This window comes from Antechinus flavipes, chromosome 5 (assembly GCF_016432865.1).
Source record: "Antechinus flavipes isolate AdamAnt ecotype Samford, QLD, Australia chromosome 5, AdamAnt_v2, whole genome shotgun sequence".
In the NCBI taxonomy this organism is placed as follows: domain Eukaryota; kingdom Metazoa; phylum Chordata; class Mammalia; order Dasyuromorphia; family Dasyuridae; genus Antechinus; species Antechinus flavipes.
Genome location: NC_067402.1, coordinates 248328130 through 248352007, shown reverse-complemented (window position 1 = coordinate 248352007; position 23878 = coordinate 248328130). Strand labels below are relative to the sequence as shown.

Below are 23878 nucleotides of genomic sequence, written 5' to 3'. Positions count from 1 at the left end.
CTCTATCATTGAATACATGGTACCTTGCAGTAATATTTTCAAAGAGCAGGCACTTTGATTGTTCAATTGAATTCATCTGTTTAAAATTAAATTCATTTATTTAAAATAAACCCAGACTAGTGAATTTTGTAGGAATTCCCTAGATTATTTTAATTCCCTGTCATTAAATTATTTAACCATTGCATTTCAAATCCTAAGAGTTATTTTACAGTTTCTTTTACAGAAATATTGAGGAGGGTAACTGCCCAATTTAACTCAATACAGTCCCATTGCACCAACACTATAATTGTGTAATTCAAGATGCATAGTGAGATAGATTTATTAATAATCTAGCGATGTATTTCGTCATACATATTTCCTTATTGTCAAGACATTCGTTTTTGTCTATTTGAGTTGTTTGTTTTGGGGATTTTTTTGTTTGTTTGTTTGTTTTTTTGATGAGGGATGACATTGATTTCAAGGCAGCAATTACTTTCATTTGTATAGGGAAATGTTTGTTTTTTTTTTTTTTTCTTTTCCCTAAAGTAAGACAGAGAGAAATTATTAAGCATGAGTGAACTGTGCTCTTTTCATATATAATCATGAAAATTAAACAAACAATTTAGGTTTAGTAGGGCTTTTTAATGGGCTATGTGATAATATTGCCATCTTGTTTTTCAGCTTGGAAACTGACTGCTATAAATAAATTATAGTGTCCTGTTTTTCTGCAGACCTTGGCTTATGGTGATATGAATCATGAGTGGATTGGTAATGAGTGGCTTCCCAGTTTGGGATTACCTCAATACAGAAGTTACTTTATGGAATGCCTGGTAGACGCAAGAATGTTAGATCATCTGACGAAAAAAGACCTCCGAGTACATTTAAAAATGGTGGACAGCTTTCATAGGTAGGTCATTTTCCCCCTCACAAACTAATCAAAATGGAATCAAAATAGATAATATGCTTTTTTAAATAACAAAATAGGTAAAATCAGTATTTGCAGAATATATGGCATAGTGAACATCAGTCAACTTTCCACAGGTACATTGAGTTAATAAATTGATCTCTGATACAGTAGTGTGTTCAGCAAGTACACATTGAAAACATGTTGTATAACAAAAGCATGTAATTCCTCAGTACAGAATAGTAAAGATATCCATAACCTCTTTTTTCTCCCACCTAATCCTTCTAAAAACTATCATTGAGGATTTATTGATTTTTTAATAGGGTAGCAGTTATTTTTGAAGAAGATCCAAAGATATTCATCTCTACCTTTAAAATTTTGTAAAATTTATATGCAAAGAACATATTGAAATTGAAGTGTAGAAAGACAGATTTTTAAAAAATTGACTATGATGATTTTAGAAGAGTAAAAAGCAGAAGAGGTTGTTTCCTGAAATTTCTGAATTTGCATTCTCTACTACTTGAAGATAGGAGGAAACTGTAGTATGTAATTCAGTTAAAGATGGAAAATACACTGTTTAGCAATATAAAGCTTTCACTCACTAAGAATGGGAAAAGTTTAGAACTATTCTCAATTTATGGAGACAATTTCTTCTCTTCTTCTCTGACCATATTGGGTGAAGATCATGGTGTAATGCAAGTCAATTTCAAAATTCTTTTCCTTTCTTAGATCCAGTGTACATATTTACATCCACAATTGGTTGTTTTATGGATTATAAAAATGCTGCTGATGAAAATTCCTTTAGGAATCATCTAGTCTAATTTCCAGTGCAGGAATCTCTTGTACGTTAGTTATGACAAGTGGCTATTTAGTCTTCACTTTAAAAATATTAGGGACAGAGAGTTACCATTTCACAAGGCATTCCATTTTGTTTCTGCCCAGCAATTTTTATTTTTTTTAGAAATCACTCCAGTAGATTGAGTGGAAATCTGACTCTTCTAATTTTCACTTAGTAATAATTTGACTACAAAATAATTAGGCTTCTTTTAGGAATTGTACATCCTTCAAATATTTAAGATAACTCTCAAGAATTTTCCATTCCAGGTTAAATAACCTTTGTTTTTCTGGCTTTTTTTTCATCCATTGGCCCTTCTTCCAATCACATTGTCTATGACCCAGCAACATTGATTTCCTTGCTGTTGCTCTTCTACATCACTATGCCTTTGTGCTAAAGTCCACCTAATCTCCCTATCTTTTAGCTTTCCTGCTTTCCTTTCATGATCAGGTCAAATCTTATCTTCCACAGGAGGCCTTTTCTTCTGAGATTACCTCCTAAAAATCTAAAATATAGATTTAATATGTAGCCAGATATTTACATGCTGCTTACTCCAGACAGAAATGTGTTCCTCAAAGGCAGGGATTATTGTAGCCTTTCTTTGTATCTCTAAAATTTAGCACAATCTAAGTACTTAAAAAACACTAATTGCTTATTAAGTTTTTAGACCTCTCACCAACCTTGAACCTTTGTGGATGCATTTCAGAGTCAATAATCCCTCTAAACATATGCTGCTTAGAACTGAACATAATTCTCTACATGTGGACTGAATAGACTGTATATCCCTATTTTTTCCCTTTATCAAGAAAATACTTATTTTCAGTGAAAGAAGTTGTGATATAAACTGGGTAGAAAGCCTGCTTCCTATAATAGACATACATGTGCAACAAAACCACTGTGCTTTCTAAAAGGCAACTTCTTGTAACATATTCCTACCTCTTTATTTGATTATTCTCTATTCTCATAGCTATGCAGATGCCAGAACTTCTGCATAGTGGATTGTGCCTTTCATTTCACTGCCCCTCCTTAGGCCATTTAATTGGGCAGAGGGATGGAATGTTAGTAGTTGATCATGGATGTTGACCTCAACCCTTTCATGAGTAAGAATAGTACTAGCTAATTTGATGTTCTTAGTGAATAATACTGTATATTTACGTATATAATATAAATGCATAAATATTATGCATATGGACATATGTAAATCTAGAAATATATGTACATGCAAATCTATAAACATATGCATATATGTTTATATGATAGTTGAATATTCCAAGAATCTTCTGGATTTCTATGTTTACAATAACAAAGCCCATATCTTCCACTTCCATGTTCTTAACATAATTTGGCATTTGAATAAATATGAGTTTTAATGATATGAATACTGTCTCCCCTCTTGGGCAGCTAGGTGGCACAGTGGATAGAGTGCCAAACCAAGAGTTAGAAAGACTCATCTCCCTGAGTTCAATTCTGACCTCAGACATGGTACCCTGGACAAGTCACTTAACTCCATTTGTTTCCTTATCTGTAAAATGAGCTGGAAAAGCAAATGGCAAATTTCTCCACTATCTTTGCCAAGAAAATATCAAATGAGATCATGAAGAGTCATACACAATAGAAAAATAATCGAATAAGTCTTTTTACTCACATTATTTTAATGATCCCCCAAACTTGTTCTCTGTGATGCTTATCTGTGTTTTCCCTTCAATCTTCCATAAGGATTTATGCTTCTCTTCATATTAATCACTTGTCTACTCATATGTTGGTTCTATCTCTATCATTTTTGCTAGTATGTGTCTTTGACATTTTATGTCATTCTCTCAAACACATAATCAATGGTAACAGCCTGAAGCCTACTTAATCCCACCAGGCATCTTTCTATTGTAATTTTCATCCTTCTGAGATGATAGCAGTTCAAACTGATTCACTAAAAATATTGGTACTAAAGAGTAGCATTGTGCAAAAGACCAAATATTTTCCAGCCTACTCTCTCCCTTTTTTTAGTTCTAGTTTAATTCACAGTGAATCTAAAATAGATATATAGTGTGTGAAATTTTGCCCAAGAAATACATGTTTATGGATGTTAGATGTTAGGAAAACTGCAGGTCAATATAATATGCCATTTGTCATAAATTTTGTGTTTTCAGTAAGAATGATCTTTCACTAACCCCATATTGTGTAACCACCATATTGTAGTGTTCTGAAGCTCAATTCAATGAATATCATCTAATGATAATAATAATCACAACAATTATATAGTGCTTGAAGATTTGCAAAGTGCTTTTTTATACATTATCCCATTTGATCCTCAAAACAGATCTGTAAAATAGGTATTATTATTATTGCCCCCATGCAATCTACCAATAAAAATGTGTAAAAGAACCTAGCCATCAATAGACATTCTTTATTTTTTGGACCTTATGCAAGACATCTTCCATGATATTTACAAATAACATAAATGAATATAGATAGTGATTTACATATGAATTTAATATTTGGTAGATAATTGAAACTGCCACAATAATTACATATTTCAAAGATTCATAGATTTAGGCCTGGAAGAGAGGCCATTCTCATCTAATCCCATTATTTTATAAATAAAGAAAGCGAGATTCATAGAGTTGTTTGAGGATACCAAGCAGCAGACAAGATATTTCCCCATTGCTGATATGTTGTTCCTTTTATTACACTATGTTCCTGAAAGATTTCTACAAATGCACATTTTCCAGAACTTGTTTGGAAATAAGATCTGAGAGATTAAGTAATGTTTTCAATTTCACAAAGCTAGAACTCAACCAAGGGAAAAATCAAATTCAGGTCATCTTGATTCCAACTACAGAGCTCTAATATGTCTTCTTAAATACCACTGAAATTTAAGGGACATGAGAAACAAATCATGTTGATATGTCAGTCTGGTAATAAACATTCAATGCCTAGCATATAACAGGCACTGTGCTAAGGGACTAGATTCTTGTGGATTTTAATGGATATGTAGGAGACACTTATTTCCCCAAACTTAGATGGTTTCCACATCTTTCCTCAAAGATGTCATAGTCAATTGTCAACAAGGTACAGGGGGAAGAATGCTGGATTGAGTTTCAGACTGCATAGGTTTAACTACCAACTTTGCCACTTTACTGCACCAAGTCTCTCTTCCTCTTCAAGTTTGTTTCCTTATTGGTAAATGGAAGGTTGGGCTAGATATTCTCTAAAGTTCTTTTAAAAGCTAAATCCTTTGACCTCTTCTGGGTCACTCTTGCTTAAAAGCTGACTTTTTTTTCTCTTTTAGCACTGACTCAAATTCTTTTTCCTTCCTGTTATACTTTCTATACTATCCTAATATCTATTGTTTCTTCCCTTTTCTTTATCCCCAAACCATTTATTACCTAAAGCATTTGTTTCATGTGGACATCTAAGTTATGTATTAGTTTAAATTGTAACTTAATTGTTCCTTCTTTTCTTCCTTTATCCCACTAAATTCTTGAGAGGCAGGCACTGTTTCTCTTAAAATTCTCTTGCATATTTCTCCACCCCATCAGAATCCAATAAGTAGAATAAATGCTGCTCAATAAATACTTTTGAAAGGGAATAACTCAAGTCCAAATTATTTAATGAATCAGCTTCCTGAAGGAAAAATTGTATGATTTCTAAGGATCTTTTTCATAGTTCTATTTCAGAGTTCTATTTCTTTCACTTTTCTAGTATTTGCATGTACATTATTTGTTTGAAAAGTTTATAATTTCACTCCCACACAAAGGAAGAAATTTTTTTAAAATGATGCTAGTTAATATACTAGCATTAATATGCTGTGTTTACATATTTAGGTTGTCTGCTTTTTTATCAAAATGATGTTTGTTAGAATTTTAATTTTGGTTGACTGAAGTCTTCAAAAGCTTGAAAATAACTTTTTTTTTAAAACTAAGAACTACCCTTTGATCCAGAACTATTCCATCCCAAAGAGATCTTAAAGGAGGGAAAGGAACCCACATGTACAAAAATGTTTGTGGCAGCCCTTTTTGTAGTGGTAAGGAACTGGAAACTGAGTGTCTATTCATCAGTTGGAGAATGGATGAATAAATTATGGTATATGAATGATATGGAATATTATTTTTCTGTAAGAAATGACCAGCAGGATGATTTCAGAGAGATCTGGAGAGACTTACATGAATTGATGCTAAGTGAAATGAACAGAACCAGGAAGTTATTGTACACGGCAACAAAAAAATTACATGACAATCAATTCTGATGAACGTGGTTCTCTTCAACAATGAGATGATTCAGACCAGTTCCAATGATCTTATGATGAAGAGAGCCATCTTTAGATGTTATGTATTAGTTTAAATTGTAACTTAATTGTTCCTTCTTTTCTTCCTTTATCCCATCTTTAGATGGCTCTCTCCAGAAAGAGGATTGTAGGAACTGAGTATGATTCACAACATAGCATTTTTACTCTTTTTGTTGTTTTTTGCTTGCATTTTATTTTCTTTCTCTTTTTTTCCTGTTTGACTTAATTTTTCTTGTTCAGCAATATAATTGTATAAATATGTATGCATATATTGGGGAAAAAAAAGAACTAATTAGCTTTTATGTTTTTATTTATTTTATCATTTTATGTTTTACAAATGTGTTTCCCTTTTGAAAACACAACAGAACAAGTTTGCAGTATGGAATTATGTGTTTAAAGAGGTTGAATTATGACAGGAAAGAACTGGAAAGGAGAAGGGAAGCAAGTCAACATGAAATTAAAGGTAAGACATTCTCCATTTAGATAAAATATATTTTCCCTTGCATTGTCGTGTTCTCCTTGATGATTCCATTTGGTTATGTTTATGAGGAATATTGAGATTGACAAGAATGAAAAAATATAATAAGAAATATAAATAAAATAATTTTATTCTTATGATTAACAAAATACATTTATGACAGGTGATTTTGATGTAGTAGAGAGTTGGTCTCAAAGTCTTCAAAATCTGGACTCAAATCCATCTCTTGATACATCATTGGCTCAGTCAAATTACAAGAGAATTTGCTGAACTGCGGTGGGCAAGAAAGTTTCCTCACTTGAGTTCCTCACGTCTGTGAAATCATAGAACCAAAGCCTATTTTCCCAAATTCACATTTACATAACTTTTTTTTTTTTTTTTTTGGTTTTCGAAGTGCTTTCTTCATAAGAACTTTAGGGAATCTAGGCTCCTTTTACAGATAAAGAGACTACCAGTCAGAGACATTATGTGACTCATTGACATGAGTAAATCTCAAACCCAGGCTTTTAGACACCAACTTAGGCTCTTTCTTCCCTCCATTTTTATTGACTTTTCATCAGATGGTTCTTTTTATTCATAGTTGACTAAAATGAAGATATTTTTGCCCCAAACAGTATATTTAGCACATCAGCACTTCTCTTATTTTCACTTTTTACCTTTATAAATGAAAAGAGGGTTCATTAAGATAAAGGAAGTGCTGCTACATGGGGGGGGGGGGAGGATTTTCAGTGTTCTTTATCTAAGTGGTTTTCTTTGAGGAGAGCATTTGGCACAAAGTAAGCACTTAATAAAGGTATTCATTTAATTTGTTATTATCCCACATAATAGGATGCTAAAGATGTATTCATGCCATTGTTTATTTCTTGGTAGTATTTTATATATAATACAGATTATTACAAATAAAAGTCTCATGATTTTTACAATAGATTATTCCAAATTATTATAATTTCACTTCTAGGCCCAGAAACTTTATATGTTTTGTCCATTTATGTGAGTTTGGTTTTCAATGTTTTTCCTTCTTTTGGGACAATTACTCTGATGGCTCTATGATTTCATCCTAAGGTTACTACCCATTTTTGATGCTTTATGATAAGAATGTGATGTTAAAATTTCTCTTCCTCCAATTAGTAGTTATTCTATAAGCAAAAAAAAAAATGTCAATTAATTTTAATGGTAGAATGTATACATTTATCCAAGTTACTTATTCCTTTAAGAATAGCATTGAGTTCTCTAAATGATGAATGACACTATGAATTTTTTTATTTGAAGCCACTATTTGGTTTCCATAAAGAAAGAAATAAAAGGGATGACTCCTAAATATTTCTTCTTTTTCTACTCAGTAAGAAAATAGGTACAAAATAAATATGACCCCTGTTCATCATATTATTTTTTTGTTTCTGATGGCATAATAGATGACATAAATATAATTTTTAAAAATCAGGTTCAACTATCTCCCCTTTATGAAGTCACATTATACTTTTGAAAAACAAATGCTCTTTATCACCCCTAAAAAAGAAATAACTTAATAGACAAAATCATTGATTTAAGCACTCTTTTGTTCCAAAGCTTATCAAGTGTCTGACAGCATTGATGTCATTTGCCAGCTGCAAAAACAATGTGAATGCTTATTTCCCTCCCCATTTCTTAGGCCACATTAGTTCTCCTAGGATGGTCTTGCATACAAGATATTATGATTGCTTAACTTATTTCCCTACATACGGCTCACTGGAGAATTGACAGACATATACCAAGCATTTGTTGTAACACTTCACTGGGTTCCTTACTTAGCACCAAGAGGGTGGTTTTTCCATTATCAAAATTGAATTGTTTCATTTCCTTTTATTTTTGGGCCCCTAGAAAATTGAAGGTTGTTTTCAAGTACACGGTTGTTTGGATGAATTGAAATGTGATAACTAATAAGAAACCAAGAGAGAAGTCTGCTGTTGACCTCAGAAAAGTTGTTGAGCACAATTATAGGTTTTGCTCTAATGAGATAAGGTGTATTTTTCCTAATTAGTTTGTATTACCCTTACTGACATATATTTTGTAGTCTTGACATGATTTTTGTAGGTCTAGAAGAGAGAACCTTTTAGTCCCATGTCAAATGCTATTTTGTTATTTAGGACTTAGGATCTTGTGGGGCAGTCAAGGACAATGGAATGAAGAGTTCAGAAAGAGAATGACCCAAATGATTTTATGTGTTAAGAGATTATGAGATCATACTTTTCTACAATCGATCTGATAACATATGTAGAAATAATTCTCTTCAGTGACTTAGACCCCTGTTATTGTCTGACATGTTAATTAGCAAAGAACCATCTGAAAAGAAAGAATCATTTTCATTTGGTATACCAAAATTGAATTCAAAGTGAATTAGGCATCAACTACTAAACTATTTACTATATAGATTCAAAGTATGCAAAAGAAATGGAATTTGGGGAGAAAGTCTGCTCCCCAGGAAATTATTACATTTAGAATTTTCTATTTCAATTAATAAGTTGAGAAAGGGATTTTTCAATTGTCCCTGAAGAAGTCTGGGAAAATACTGTGTAAGTACTTGCATAGTGCTTTACAAATATTCTCTCAGTTTATCCTTATAGCAATACTGAGTGGTAGGTGCCATTATCATTCTCACTTTATAGATAAACCAAGGCTGAGAGGATGCTCAGAGGCACAACAAATGATGTTTTCCTGATTCTTAGTCCAGAATTTTATTATTTGTTATTGTCTTATTATTATTTTATTATATCTACTTGTATTTATTAAATGGCATTATTGCTTACTCTTGAACTTGGAGAAGTCACTCAAAGAATACAGCATTGTTGGAGGGGTTGCGTTTATTTTTGAATCAGACATGCTTTTCCAGCCACTATCTATATTTCACCAGTCTAAGTCAACATAAATTTGAGCAAGCACTACATCCTACTCCTGTTTCATACTTAATACAAAGTACTATTTTTAAAAAGTTAGTATCTCCAAAATGATCAAGGAAAAAAAAAAAAAACATGTTGGAAATAACCACTGTCAATTGCTAAGTTACCTGTGACATTTAGTAGTAACTGGATAGGTTAGTAAACATTTCCCATTGTGTGTAATAAAAGAATGACAAAGGTTGCCTCCAACACACTGAAGAAATCAAAACAATATGTAGGCACAAATCGATTCTGCTGTGTTTAGCTCATTTTGGTACCACCAAATCACATGTTTAAATCTGAATTCCCTAAGTCTTTAAGGAGAAGGTTGGGAAAGTGTAACCTGAACTGGGCTAATGGCTGTTATACCTACATGTTATGTTCCTTTATATATTGATTCAAATAGGATCTCATTTCATTAAAAAGGTTTTGAAATCAAATAAGAGACCCAAATACTAGTAAAAACAACTTGATTTAGGGGCATACTCAGCTTAAGAGATAGAAGAACAAAGCAGAAATTGTAGCCCACTAATTCACGTTCAGTGATAGCATACAATTTGCTTGGGAAAAGGTGGAATGAATTTTTATAGTCATCTTCTATCACAACAAGAAATGATATGGATAAGGGTTCAGAAATAAATCCTAGTTTCCCAAGGTATCATTGATCTTTCTTTCTAGATGTGTTGGTATGGAGCAATGACCGAGTGATTCGCTGGATACAGGCAATTGGACTTCGAGAGTATGCAAATAACGTGCTTGAAAGTGGCGTGCATGGATCCCTTATAGCTTTGGATGAGAACTTCGACTATAGCAGCTTAGCTTTATTATTACAGATTCCTACGCAGAATACACAGGCAAGTCATTTGGCTTTTTGAATTCTATGATGTGATATGTATGTGAAGACAAACTATTATTCTAGAAAACAAACAATCTCTAGAAAGTAAACAACCAAAGTGATAGAGCATCATTTGTTTTTCATTTATTTATTCCTTTTGAGTTTGATATTCTCTCCTCTGCAGCCCTTCCTCTTTTGAGGAAGCAGGCAATGTGATACCCTTTATATATGTGAAGTTTTGTAAAACATATTTCCATTACTGGCCATTTTGCAAAGGGGAGGGAAGCAAGAAAAATAGAATGAAAACATGGGTCGAATATCATTTCTTAATGAACTCTAGTTTTTAAGGGTAATAACAATAGCTAACATTTCTACAATACTTATTATGTGCCAGACAATGTACTAAGTACATTAGAATTATTATCCCACTGAATCCTCACAATAACCTTGGGAGTTAGGTGCTATTATTCCCATTTTACAGATGAGGAAACTAAGTTTGTGATTTGTACAAGGTCATATACTGAGTTTGGAGCAGAGCCAGGTCTTGGGACTTGCTTTTTATGTTACTCTATGCATATTTCCACTCTTTTCAATCATCCTTCTTTGCACTTGACAGATGGTCAAGCAATTTTTATTTTTCTGCTGCCAAGGCTCCAAATACTTTGTGAGGCAGCTTATTTTACTTAAAGTAATAGGGAATCATGAAGAAAAGTGATTTAAATAAATGACTTAATTTTTCACTCTTCACTTCAGTGATTTGGCATTGTATAGACACGGGCTTTGTCTAAAATTGCCAGTAGGTTTACATCTCACTGAGATCAAATAAAAGCCAGCAGCCACTGAAATTTAATACATCTATATATGATTTGGTAGCATTCTATCCTCCTCTTTTATATATCTATATATTTGTGTGTGTGTGTGTGTGTGTGTGTGTGTGTGTGTGTATACATATATATATACACACATACTCTAGAATTGAAGCAGGGGAAGGTTTAAACAGTTATTTAAAAAAAGAATATGGGAGCCATACTCTAATGCTTTATAGTAAATAATTTCTTTAAAGTAAAGAATTTTCCTTACAAATATTCTCTTAGTTTATTATCACAATCTTGGGACTATCTTGTACCCCCTAGCTGCTTCTAAATAAGGGCCAAATAAATAAAGTAAAGCAAGATTTTAAATATTTGCTCAGGTAGTAAACATAACTTAGAATGCCTGTTAGGTGTCGATAACTCTAATTTGTTTTCAGGCAAGACAAATTCTTGAAAGAGAATACAACAATCTTTTGGCGCTGGGAACTGAGCGGCGACTAGATGAAGTAAGTCCTTATGTTTCATTTGAATGAAGAAAATTTATAGGAAAAAAATCATTTGCATACTTCTTAGGAAGAGGAGAGGCTTTTGATTGTTCTTATGTGCAGTACTAGACTTTGTCTATTATAATTCTTAAGAATGATTATGGGCTTATTGATTTTAAAATGGAAGGAACCTTAGAGGTTAACTAATTTCCTGATTTTAAAGATCTGTATATTAAGGAAAATAGCTTATTGTGTAGTCCCTTTTGTTGCTGTTGAGTCGTTTCAGTCGTGCTCAATTTTCTGTGACCCCATATGGAGTTTTCTTGGCAAAGATACTGAATTTGCCACTTCTTTCTCATTTTACAGATGAACAAACAGGATTAAGTAATTTGCTCAGGGTCATAATAAGTATTTGAGGTTACATTTGAAATCAAGTCTTCCTGACTTCAGGCCCAGCACTTTATCCATTGTGCCACTTAGCAACCAAAACAGTCACAGAATATTTGAACTCAGATTCTCATTCTTCAAATCCAGCTATCTTTTGCTTGAAGTACTAAATTAATTTAGCTCTTTAGCTAATTTATAAATCTTTGATATCACATAATTTTTTCCAAGAATTAGTGACATTGAAATGGTTCAAGAAATAATAGTAAGCATTTATGAAAAAATGTTTGGTTTGCAAAATACTTTCTTATATTATCAACTTTTCACTTAGAGAAGATATTTCCCAAGATATTCGATTATTTTGCATAATATACAAATGAAAGCCAGTTTGTCCAGATAAATTGGATATCAGTTCAAAGAATCTAAGAATTTTTAGAAGTGTAGATCTAGCAATACTTTAGATATCATTTAGAATTCTTACCCATTTTTTGTCATAGATTCCTTACTAGAATATTTTAAATGCATAAAATAAATGACATAGGATTAGGAAGTAAAGCAATTATGTTGAAATGTAGATATCAAATATTGAAAAAGTAAATTTGTAATGTAGTTCACAGATCCACTGAAGTCTACATTGGGTAGATCCCAATTTAAGTACTACTAGTTTTTACCAGAAATAGAATTGAATTTAAAGATAATTTTAGAGATTCAGCTATTTAACAAAAGATCACTGAACATCAAATTCCCTTAATGGGAAATTTCCAGATTTTAAAATAAGGGAATATTTCATCATAAAAGCCAGTCAAGTTTTCATTTAAAACTAATAACTTTTTTTCCAATTCCTTCAAATTCCATAGGAATTTTGTTGTTGTCCAGTCATGTACAATTCTTTGTGATCCTATGGGTCATTTTGTCTTTGGTATTTTTTTTGACAAAGATACTAGAATGTTTATTATTTCCTTCTCCAGTAGATTAAAGCAAATATTAACTTGCACAAGGTCATATAATGAGTAAGTATCTGAGGCTGAATTTGAACCTGAGTCTTCTTGATTCCATGCTCAGCACTCTATCCTCTGGCTACTGTGTACAGATCTTTTAGAACCATACAAATTGTAACTATTTAAAAGAAGTCCCAGGGAAAGTAGGCAAAGCTCAGAGTTGCTGATAACTTAGGCCATACTAATGACCCCTTTGGCATTTCTGAAAAAGGCTCCATAGCAAAAATTCTGGACTTCCAAGTGTGGAAAAGGTAAAAAAAAATCCACTTGAATTCTTATAATATTATTTAGCATTAATGTCACGTGTTGTGCTTATAAAGTGCTTTGTAAATATTATTTTACTTAAGTTAATCCACAAAATCCTGTACATTAGACAGTAAAAGCATAGTTGTTATTATACCTACCACATGGATAATAAACAGGAAGTTGCATAGCATATTATGAATTGAGACTCAAAGATGAGAAAACTGAAGTTTGATGATGGTGAAAACCCAAATTTTACCTATAGATAGTAACAGGCAAAGTAGGAATCCAAACCATTCTATTATTCTTTCCAGTACAGATGGAAAACAAAAGTTCTTACCTTTCTTGGGTTGAGTACATTTTTCATAATTATTTTTAAATGCCTAAAATAAAATCCATAAGGTTACCAGGCAAATCAATTTATAGTTAAATTCTATTAATTAAATATATATATACATATATATAAATATATGTATATATATATTTAAATTTACAGGGGTCAGGTTGAGAAGCTTATCCTCTTTCTCTTAATAGCTGATTTTAGAAGACATTAAAAACCTATATATATAATTTTTTTTCAAAAGAACAATAAATTACATTTATATGGCACTTTATGGCCACCAAAATTCACAGAGAGTTGGCCACCAAGCAGGATATATACAAGTCTTATTATGTTGGTTGAACTACCCTGGGAAAATTTGTTAACCTCTCCTGGCCAATAGGTTAACTTCTCTAAGAAGAACAAATTGGTGAGTAGGTATTGATATACATTAGAAGAAATTTCCTTGCTGCAAATTTCTTACATGGATAAAAAATCATTTTACCTCTTAGTACCTCTCTCTCTGAAAAAAAATATTCATGGCAGTATTCCCAACAAGTAAGTCTTACAAGTTCTCTTCCCAGTCTAGAACTGTAGAAGCTGAGGCTCATAAAGATAGAGCCACCTTTCATCGTCAAAAAATAGCAGTCATGACCTAAATCTTTTGATACCTTTGTTTTTTATAGAATAGCTTCTTGGACAAGATTTCTAAGATAGATTCTCTTGCAGAAGATGAGAAATCAGAAAGTGACCCCAAAGTTCAGTTGTCTGCAGTAAAAACAGAAGAAGATCTCATTGTATGGGGTCTCCCATGTGTTCTGATAATACTAATTGAAGAGATAAAAATAAATATACCCACATTATTCTTTAAACGTGCTTGAGAATTTTAAAGTTTCCTCCTCTTCCTAGCATTAAAAGTAGAAACAATAATGTTGTCTTATGTGAGCAACATGAGCTCAATGTCTAGCATAAGCTGCTTTCTATTTCTCAAAGTGATTCCAACAAATGGAATTATGTTCTGATTCTATTAACTGGCCAATTTAACCAATGACCTGGGAAAGGTATCACATGAAAACTTCTTCCCCTAGAACTCTTAAGGAAATGGATGTGACACTTAAAATACAATGCTCTGGAGTGCATGATAGCCCAGACCAAAAAAAAAAAAAAAAGTGTGTGTGTGATTATTCTGTAGTGGCTATTTCCCAATGCAATGGAAAAAGACCTGAAAGTCATAGTATAAACTAGGCACAATTCTTTTAATGTTAATTATTCCTTATTCAGCAATCAAATCCTCTAAGGCTCCATTATATCATCACTATATTTATAGGAAATAATTTCCTGCCTAGAAAAATGTGATGAAGTGGTCATAATTCCAGAAATTTAAAAGTATTCATTCTTACTGCAGCAATTAAATGTAGATTTCTTCCTATCCACTTAAATTTGGAGCAGGAGAGTATTGAGTGAATACCCAAAATATTTCCATATGCAAATGAGAATAAGATAAATTATATGGGAAATTGCAAATCTCTAAAATATGGCTTTTCTATATTAAATTCAGAGTTGCCCATATTTACTTAAATTAGCTTGTAGGTCTTTTAACCGGTGAATTAGAAGAATAGAATATGCAATATTTTTCAATTTTGCATACTGATAGCTTCCAGGGATCAATCCATTACTTGTCAAAAAAACATACTGATTAAAAGGAATATATCCAATTTGAATCCACTGCGATTCAAGAATTGGGGAGTCTTCCACTGATTCTCAACCATCAATTAAAAATTTTCCTCTATACTCATGAAGTAAATTCTCTCAAAGCAAATAGTTATTTCCTTGAAAAATATCTATACTTCAAAATGAACATTGGAACTAGATTACTACCTTCTGTCAAACTGGAGTCTACATGAGTAGTCAGTTACCATTGAAATGGGTCTTCCTGATTTATAGCAGAAACAAGGACAGGAATGGCATAAGACATTGTCACTGCTGAAGTTAAACCACAGAACAAATAGTTAATAATATTATGTACCAACACTCATGAATAAAAAATGTAGAGTTTTAACTGGAGAATTATATTGCTGTTCTCTCTGATAGCAGCTCTATCTCAAGTGTATGGCCCTCAACAAACAGTAACAAAACTATTAGACATTCTTAAAGGAAATAAGGAAAACATACTTCTGTAAATTAAATACATAAGTTGCAGGGTAGAGGTTTCCTCTCCTATCCCCCAACAAAGTATTGGTAATGTTCAAAAGAGCTGCAAATCAATAAAAAGAGTTGTGGTTAAAAGGAAAAAAAAGCAAAATTTTTTTTTTCAGAATTAATGTTACCTCGGTTACTAACTCAATAAAAATCATCTTTATGAAAAGAAAGTTATTTAGTCTTTCTTTAATGATCAATAATGAGGGATCCCCACTATTTTCCAACAGACAGTCCAATTATTTCATGATAGAGTAGATAAATTAGTCAAAAATGTTTCCCTATGATGAAAAAATTACACATGCATATTTTTTTTTAAATAAAAAGCTATAATAATTTTTTAAAAGTTTCCCTATTCTATGTCAAAAATCTGCCTTGCTATATCTCTTGGTCCCCTTGTTCTTTCCTCTGGAGTAAAGCTGAAAAAAAAAAAAAGTAAAAGCTGAGTAAAGCCAGCTCCTTTAAGACACCCATCTTGCAAATTTGCCCTCTCTAAAGTAACAAACATTGTACCAGATGATCTCATGGATAGATTGCCTTTCTCATTTTAAAACACATTTTTTAAACTTAACCATAGGTATTCAGGTGTGACAGTCAAATGGAATTTGATGTAATAAAAATTTTAATTATCTATATAATCCAATCATTATAAAAATCAGTCTGTATGAAATGAAATTGATCACAGTTCTCAATTCTAGACCTTCAAACTTAGCTGAAAAACATCTTGCTCTCATAGCAATAAAATTCATATTTGATTCATACCAAAAAGATACAAAAAGTTTAAACCACTTTTAAATACTTGCCCTTTCTTTCAGCAAGAGATACAGCATCTTAACATTCTTGACAGTGAGGGGTGGCGGGACAAAGTAAAAAATCTAGATAATGTATTCACACATTTTCAGATGCTCATAATATTCTGATTGCATTTTATTTCAACACATTCAAAACTCTGCACTGGCAGAGTGATGACAAGAATTTTAGGCGTGGGTCATCATGGAGAAGACAGTTTCCTCCCCGTGAAGTCCATGGGATCAGTATGATGCCTGGTTCCTCAGAGACATTGCCAGCTGGGTTTAGGCTAACCACCACATCTGGCCAATCTCGGAAAATGGCAACGGACGGTACAGTATTTTTGTACTTATGGTTTTCAAATGATGGGAATAAGATAGAAATGTTCATATTATCACTTTTAGGAATTGATTTATTACCTTCCTTTGAAAATTATTCTGTGCTTTCAGCAAAATCCTGAATAAATTGTAAGTGGTTGTCTCTAAAATTCTCTCCAATTAGCTCACATTTATTTTTCATAGATGTGTCCCCAACAGTGAAAGTATTGGCTAATAACTACATTGGGGAATGAAAAATATTATGTTCTGTGTTTCTAAAGACTTATTTTTTCAAGCTTACTACGAGAGCTAACTAGAGGTAGATGCTTACTAAATGAAAACTGGTTGCATTTTACTAAATATCCAAATTTCATGTTTAAAACCAGTAAGCCAATGTCATCAAATAGCTATGTACATATACATAATTATGCATATGTATATATCCCCTCTGAGAAAAGTATAAAGCCTTAAATAATCACTTTTAATGAAGTTCCAGTGGACATTATTAGATAAATAGTAAGGGAAAAAGAAAAACAAACAAAATACATCTGTTAGGAAGGAAATCAAACTAAACATTTTATCACCCCTATCTAGTACCTGGCACAGTGTGCATACCTGTTATGCATTTCATAAATTTGTTGAATTTAAGTAAAAGATTTTGTCATGAGAATCATCATCATTCTTGCCAAGGTGACATCAAGGAAAAAAAGAGAGTCCTACTCTCCTTATATCATTATTGAGATTTATTATGGCCTAATCCGTTATTTTGCCATAGCATCAGTTCATGCTTTTACTAAAATGTTCCAATAATTTTTAATAAGTCCTTAGAGTTTTTTGATTACCAAAAGCTAGAATCTTGTCAGTATGCTGAGGAAATATAAAAGCTAGTATAAAAACCATCAACTAAGTTTTATCCTAAGAAAATCAGAGAGTAATATCATAAGTTTCAACTAAGAGATTCCAAAAATGGAACAATCTATTCCAACCTTCTCATTTTATAGATGAGAAAAATAAAACTGAAAAGGGAGAAGTGACTTACATGAGGTCTACTAATCTACTTATCTGAGGCAAAATTTGAACTCAAGTCTTTCCATCCCTGAGACCCATATTCTGTCTATTAACTATCCCATTTGGAAAGCTTAAGGTAATCTTGTCAGGAATTTAAATGTCAGTGGTGCTTTTAAAACAAAAAAACTCAACTAGCCTGAACCTTTTCAGAGAAAAGGAAGGATTGTAAGGCCATCTAATTTAATCCCCTCATTTTATAGCCGAGAAAAAAATATCTGAAGGGGAGCCAGATAAGACTAGTAGGCTTGGAATTGCTCTTTTTGGGGGAGGGGCCCCCTCTTAACTCTGGACTTTGGTATTGCATCACCCAGGCCTGCTAAAGCCCTTCTCTCCATTTACAGTTGCTTCATCGAGGTTGCAGAGGTTAGACAGCTCCACTGTTCGTACATACTCATGTTGACACGCCTATCAAAGGAGGCAGCACTGAACTGCTGTGAGTAGCTATTGTTTACTCCAAAAGAATGTGCAACTGCTTTCCACACTACCTCCCTCATCCGCGGCATTCCCTGGTAGTTGCTATTTCTAAATCCAGAGCTACCATTAACATCTATCTGTCTGCTGTGGTTGAAGGTCTCATGGCGACCTGTCACTTGATCACCACCTTCTCATCAGTGCTATGTTAACACTGTCTGTTGTATTACTTGTTAATATTTAAATTAAGGGACACAGTATTTATTAACTAATCAGGATCTGTCCTTTAAATCAGTAGTAGAGAATACTTTAAAAGTTAATTCTCATGTAGACAATGATTTAAATAAAACCTACCCACTCAGAGAGTAGGAAAAATAGCCTAGCATCCTTAGTCTTAGGCAGGGGTTATTAAACATTTGTAGTGTCATAGATCCCTTCTCAGAATGTTATTAAATTCATATAATAAAATAAACAGGATTACAAAGGACACCAATTTTTCAAATCCTGAACTTCAATAGGAGTACATTTATCAAAATATTTAAACTAAACAAGGTCATATGCCATAGATTAAGAGCCCTTGGTTTCAGGGATTTCTCTCAAAAAGTTTAAGCTTCTTGGTATTTCATCGTGACTTGATTTTCATCAAAATGATACTAAAGAGCAAATTTTATAAGTTATAAAGTTTCAGAAACGTGAAAAAAAATCTATACTGTTGGGAAATAAGACAAATGGTCTTGTTAACTTAGGACTTTAAGTGTAGGTGGGAGTTGGGTCCATAGTATATCCAAATTCATAATATAACAGGAGTCTCCTATCCATAGAAGTCACAGTAAAGCAAAGTCAGTTACTAAATTTGCCAACATACAAGAAAGATTCCTTTATCTTATACACATACATGATAAGTGCATTTTCATCAGGTCAGTATAATTCTGTAGAACAGATTTTTTTGGGGAAATAATCGGAAATATTTTCAGAAAGAATGGCATGTTCATATGGGGTAGGAGAGTAAGAAAGGGAATGGATAAGAAGCAGCTCTTAATTATTCATTACCTTGAATCACAGCTTTGTAATTCTGCTTTTGTATGGGAAAAGGGAGCTAGCTGATTTTGTTACCTTATTTGGATTATTGTTTGAGGGTCATACTGATCAAAAAGCCATTTAAGTAGGAGATTTAATTGAAAACATGCAACCCTAACATTAAAATGTAATTACTGCATATAATTTGGCATTTAATTGGGCACAGTCTGAAGCATATAATAATTTCATTAAACAGAAGGTTTTCCAAAATAATGTTCTATAATAAATACATCCTACATACAACATGCTAATTTCCCTAAGAATTGAATAGTTTGCTGTTTTACACAATGAATACTTATGTTCTTCAGTGCTTTGCTGCTTTTGACTAATGCAAGCATTTATCTTTCTCTCCTAACTAGTCCCATTCTGTTTTGTACATAATGTTTCAGTTAGCATTTTCCTGATCTTTTCTCTTAGGAGTTCTAAGCATACTTATTTACAATAGTAAACCCATAAAGAATGATTTTAGATGAATAGAGTACATATACTTTATGGAAAATTCAGAGCAGGATGTTTATTCAATTTCCTGTATGTTGAGCGGTTATGGGAGAATTTTATGAATCTAAAACATTCTGCAAATCATCAAGCACTATAGAAATACTGATTATTGATTGAAAGAAAGGCAATGGGCATGTCAATAACTGCCATCTTTGGACCATTTCAACAGTTCTGTTATATTATTTTAACATCAATGATAGCAACAGCTTCTAAGATTGTGGCATAAAATGTAATAAAACCTTTGCACATTATATGTTTTAAATACTAAATATCATATGGGGGGCATCTCCAGTTGTTCTGATTTATATCTTGCCACTGAACCAGATGGCTCTGGAAAAAAGAATGAGAATGTGACTTTGCACAGCCCTCCCTCACTTAAATCCAATTTACTTGCAAGTCATGACTTTGCCTTCCTGATATCATCAAACAACAACCCATGAATAATAGTAATTGTTGTACTGGGGACCCAACTGGCTATTTGCATAATGCAGATCCTATCTTCTTCCCTCCTTCCTCTAACTCTGTGCACATGGAGTATCATATCCTTACCTGTGGGTGCTCTGCCCAAAGGAATAAAAATTTTGATGGCTGAAACTTTGCAAGATATATTGGGGTTTCCGGGCTACATTTCTTTCTTAAGAAACATGCCTTAAACTCAGATCACTCTGGCTCTTATTGATTGGCTCAGCCTTACTGGGTCATTGTTTGGGCCCTGATTACCTCAGTGTAAATAGCAATTGTTTCTGTTTTGACCAGAAACTCTGAGTCTTCCCTTCCCAGGGAACTACGACTAGGTAAGAGAGACCATTCTTTGCCTCATTTCTTACCTAGCATTAATCACTGAATAGGCAATGCTTCAATCAAACTGAGACCTGTTAAAGACCTTACCTTAAAAAAAGCCAGCACCCCCCATTGCATCCGGGACCATCTCTGGTCATCTGATTTTATCTTGCTACTAGACCCAGATGGTTCTGGAAGAGAGAGTAAGTGTGGTGACTTTACACAACCTTATCTCACTAAATCCAATTCACTTTCAAATCAGGGCATCCCTTCCTGAAGTCATGGTTCTCTTCAAGAACAAAAGACAAACAACAAAATAAATTTGCTCAATAGAATAATTTAATCCAACTGACTCCAAGCCTATTAGTAGCCAAATTTGCATCTTTCTGTAAATATACCAAATTGTTGCAGGCATTCTGAATCATTTGTGATATGCACTCCTTTGACAGTGTGGTAAAGTATGTGGATATTTTAAAATGTGAAATAAAACACAGAAAATTGCTGAGTAAAACTTCACATTAAAATAAAGATATCAAAAACTTTCCTAATTAAAAAAAATTCATAGATTTTCACCTCAAGTAATTCCAGATTTATGGTATCAAAGGAGCATAGATTTAGAGTTGGAAAGGTCAACAAGGAGGCTAAAACCTCCATAAATGGCAAAATGGAGAATGAATCCAAGGCCTATGCCTCCATGTCCTTGATTATTTTAATTTTATCACACTAATGCTTAAAGTCTAATATTATGGAATGTCTCTTCAAGTGGATCAAAATCTTTTTTCATAATATATGCAATTGATGTAAGACCCATGACTACTTGTTCTCATATTCTGTGTTAGTCTTCTGAATAGATACTCCTAAAAGACTAAAATGAGTTCTATTCTGCAGAGTAGAACTAGACTTCAATTGATAACATTTTATTTACTATTTCCTTAGATGTCATCTTTTCAGTCTACTCTACCTAAAGTGCACTATCATCTTAGAAGAGGAGCTATGAAAACTACCTGGACAATTGAGCCCTAAGGGAAAATAATGACAAGTCAAGGTTTATTAAACTGAAAATGTGATTTTTTTTCCCATGCATTGTTTGGTTAGTTCACTTCAAACGTAAGGATAAAAAAAAAGCTTAAAGTCATTTTAAAATAAACATCCTTTACACCAGATGTTTTACAAAATGGAACCACTCATTTTTACATTGTTCCATCTGTTTTATTGTAATATACTAGACATTTATGTATTATTGTGTATGTATTTCTTTTAAAATGTGTAAGTTTTATGTAAAAATTGATATAAATATGATTTTATATAAAAAAAAAATCTATGGTTCATGGAGTCTGAGTGCAAGCACTTAACAATTATCCTGTTTGTATCTTACCATTACATTTTTACAGTTTTTTGGATTGTAACAGTCAGATGAATATGTTTATTGGAGTTAGTTTCCACTTGTTCCTCCTTCAAATCTGTCAATACTTAAAGCTGGACACCTGCCTCTGATCCCATCCAAACTGAGTGATTTAACCTGGAAATGGAGCCAAAATGGACCTTCAAAGGCAACTTGAAATGCCCAGTACCTGTAGAAAAGCACTGTGATGGCTCACTATCTTTTTCAACACAAAACCAAGCAAACTGTTTACAAAAACACTGACTAAAAACAAGTTTATAAGGAACATTATCTTTTCTTGTTACCTGTGGACCAAGAAAGAACTTTTCTTTCCTAATACCACATTTTCATTCTAAGGTCTTCAGTCGCCAGCCAGCATTAGACAGTGATCTCTAAGCACTGCAAGGAGTCTGAGGCTCAAATTTCCTACTTTAAAAACAAACAACACTGAAATTCTCTCCCCATACACAACACACACACACACACACACACACACACACACACACACACACAAACATCTTTTTTCGTCTTTGGCATAGGGCATTAGCCAGACCCATGATTAATGTTATAAGCTTTTAGCCAAGATGGCCTTGAGACTTCCCTGAAGTCCATTTTTATCAGAGGAAATAACTGAAAGACAGAATAAATAACATATATAGTGTATAAAAAATATAGAAGAGCAACTCTTCCCTGTGACTTTATTTGGTGGTGTGACTGTTGTTTATTCTTTGTTTACATGGGAAATTTCCAAGTACAACCTATTTAGTAATACCATTTACCTAAATGCTAATTTTCTGCTGCTTGACTTTATTAAGCTCAAGACCTGTCTTTTAGTTATTTCTTTCCGCAGTTTAATTTGCAATGTTTGCACGTACATAACATTTGTTTTGTTGTCTTCTGTTTGACAGATTTCAGTAGAAAGGTAACGGTGAGAGAATTTTCCCCAAATTGTCAATAAAAAAAATTCTTCCACTGCTGTGTTTAATCTTTGTTTTGTAGCTAGTCACACAAAGCATGTAGTTGGAAAGTGCAAATAAAATCATCCCACAACGTTGATAGCTCAGTGAATATAAAACTAGTCACTATATATCCCAGCGTGATGGTTCTTACCTGATTGTACCACAAGGGGGAAGACTAAACTTGCATATCAGTGGGTTGAGACGTTAGAAGGATTTGCAGATGGGTGATTATAAATCTGCAGAATGCATCCTTGGTTTACAGATGGGAATGGAACAAACTAGGAATTTAAGCATTTAAGCTAAGATAATTCCTATCCATAAGAAGATGGATAAAAAAACAATTTTATTCATTATGGATAGCTAGGCTAAGCAAGGAGGGGTATTCAAAAGAAATATTAAACACACTTTCAGAGAGTTAACAAGACCTTTTAAAAGATAAAATAGCTTTCACCAGATTCCAAACTTCTAGACCCTTTTTTATTACTGGCATAATTATAATAACTATATGACCTCTCAGGTATCTTCATTCACCCCAGCATCATCTCTAGGAAATCCTCCCATTGGGTATTATTAAGAGTATATTTTTAAAAGGATTTTATATAATTTGGGCTGTCACTTTTGTGTGCTTTCTTATAACTAGTTTTATAGTTTTCAAACATGGCTGCCAACTCACTTCTAGTATTGGTTATATATCAGAATCTCTCACATGTAAAACATGATAGTTTGGGTCTAAATTTCCAACTAGGCAAGAGATATATTTAATTTTCTTAAGTAAAAGGAGTAAATAGATAAAAAAATTTTTTCATAAGAAAATTATCTGGTAAATTGATTACAATTTTTCTTAAGTAGGAAGGAAACTAGACATTTTAAAAACATTTTGGGGGTATTTCCCTTAAATAAGCAGATGCAAAGTCATTAGTCAGATCACACAAGGAG

The 23878-nt window shown here is 32.8% G+C and overlaps 1 protein-coding gene across 8 annotated transcripts in view; it reads left to right on the top strand.

Annotated features, from left to right (window-relative positions):
- Nucleotides 1-22955, top strand: part of PPFIA2 (PTPRF interacting protein alpha 2) — a 668498-nt gene extending 645543 nt beyond the window's left edge. For 4 of the 8 annotated variants that reach the window (XM_051962862.1, XM_051962860.1, XM_051962861.1 and 1 more), the window contains 7 exons: nucleotides 693-886; nucleotides 6366-6463; nucleotides 10069-10244; nucleotides 11475-11543; nucleotides 16624-16783; nucleotides 18178-18269; nucleotides 21539-21637. In XM_051962862.1, coding sequence (XP_051818822.1) covers nucleotides 693-886; nucleotides 6366-6463; nucleotides 10069-10244; nucleotides 11475-11543; nucleotides 16624-16783; nucleotides 18178-18236 — 756 coding nt within the window. In that variant the 3' untranslated portion in view covers nucleotides 18237-18269; nucleotides 21539-21637. Of the gene's footprint in view, nucleotides 1-692; nucleotides 887-6365; nucleotides 6464-10068; nucleotides 10245-11474; nucleotides 11544-16623; nucleotides 16784-18177; nucleotides 18270-21538 lie in introns of all 8 variants that reach the window. The other 4 variants (XM_051962863.1, XM_051962867.1, XM_051962864.1 and 1 more) reach the window with 3 other exon arrangements.
- The last annotated feature ends 923 nt before the right edge of the window (nucleotides 22956-23878 follow it).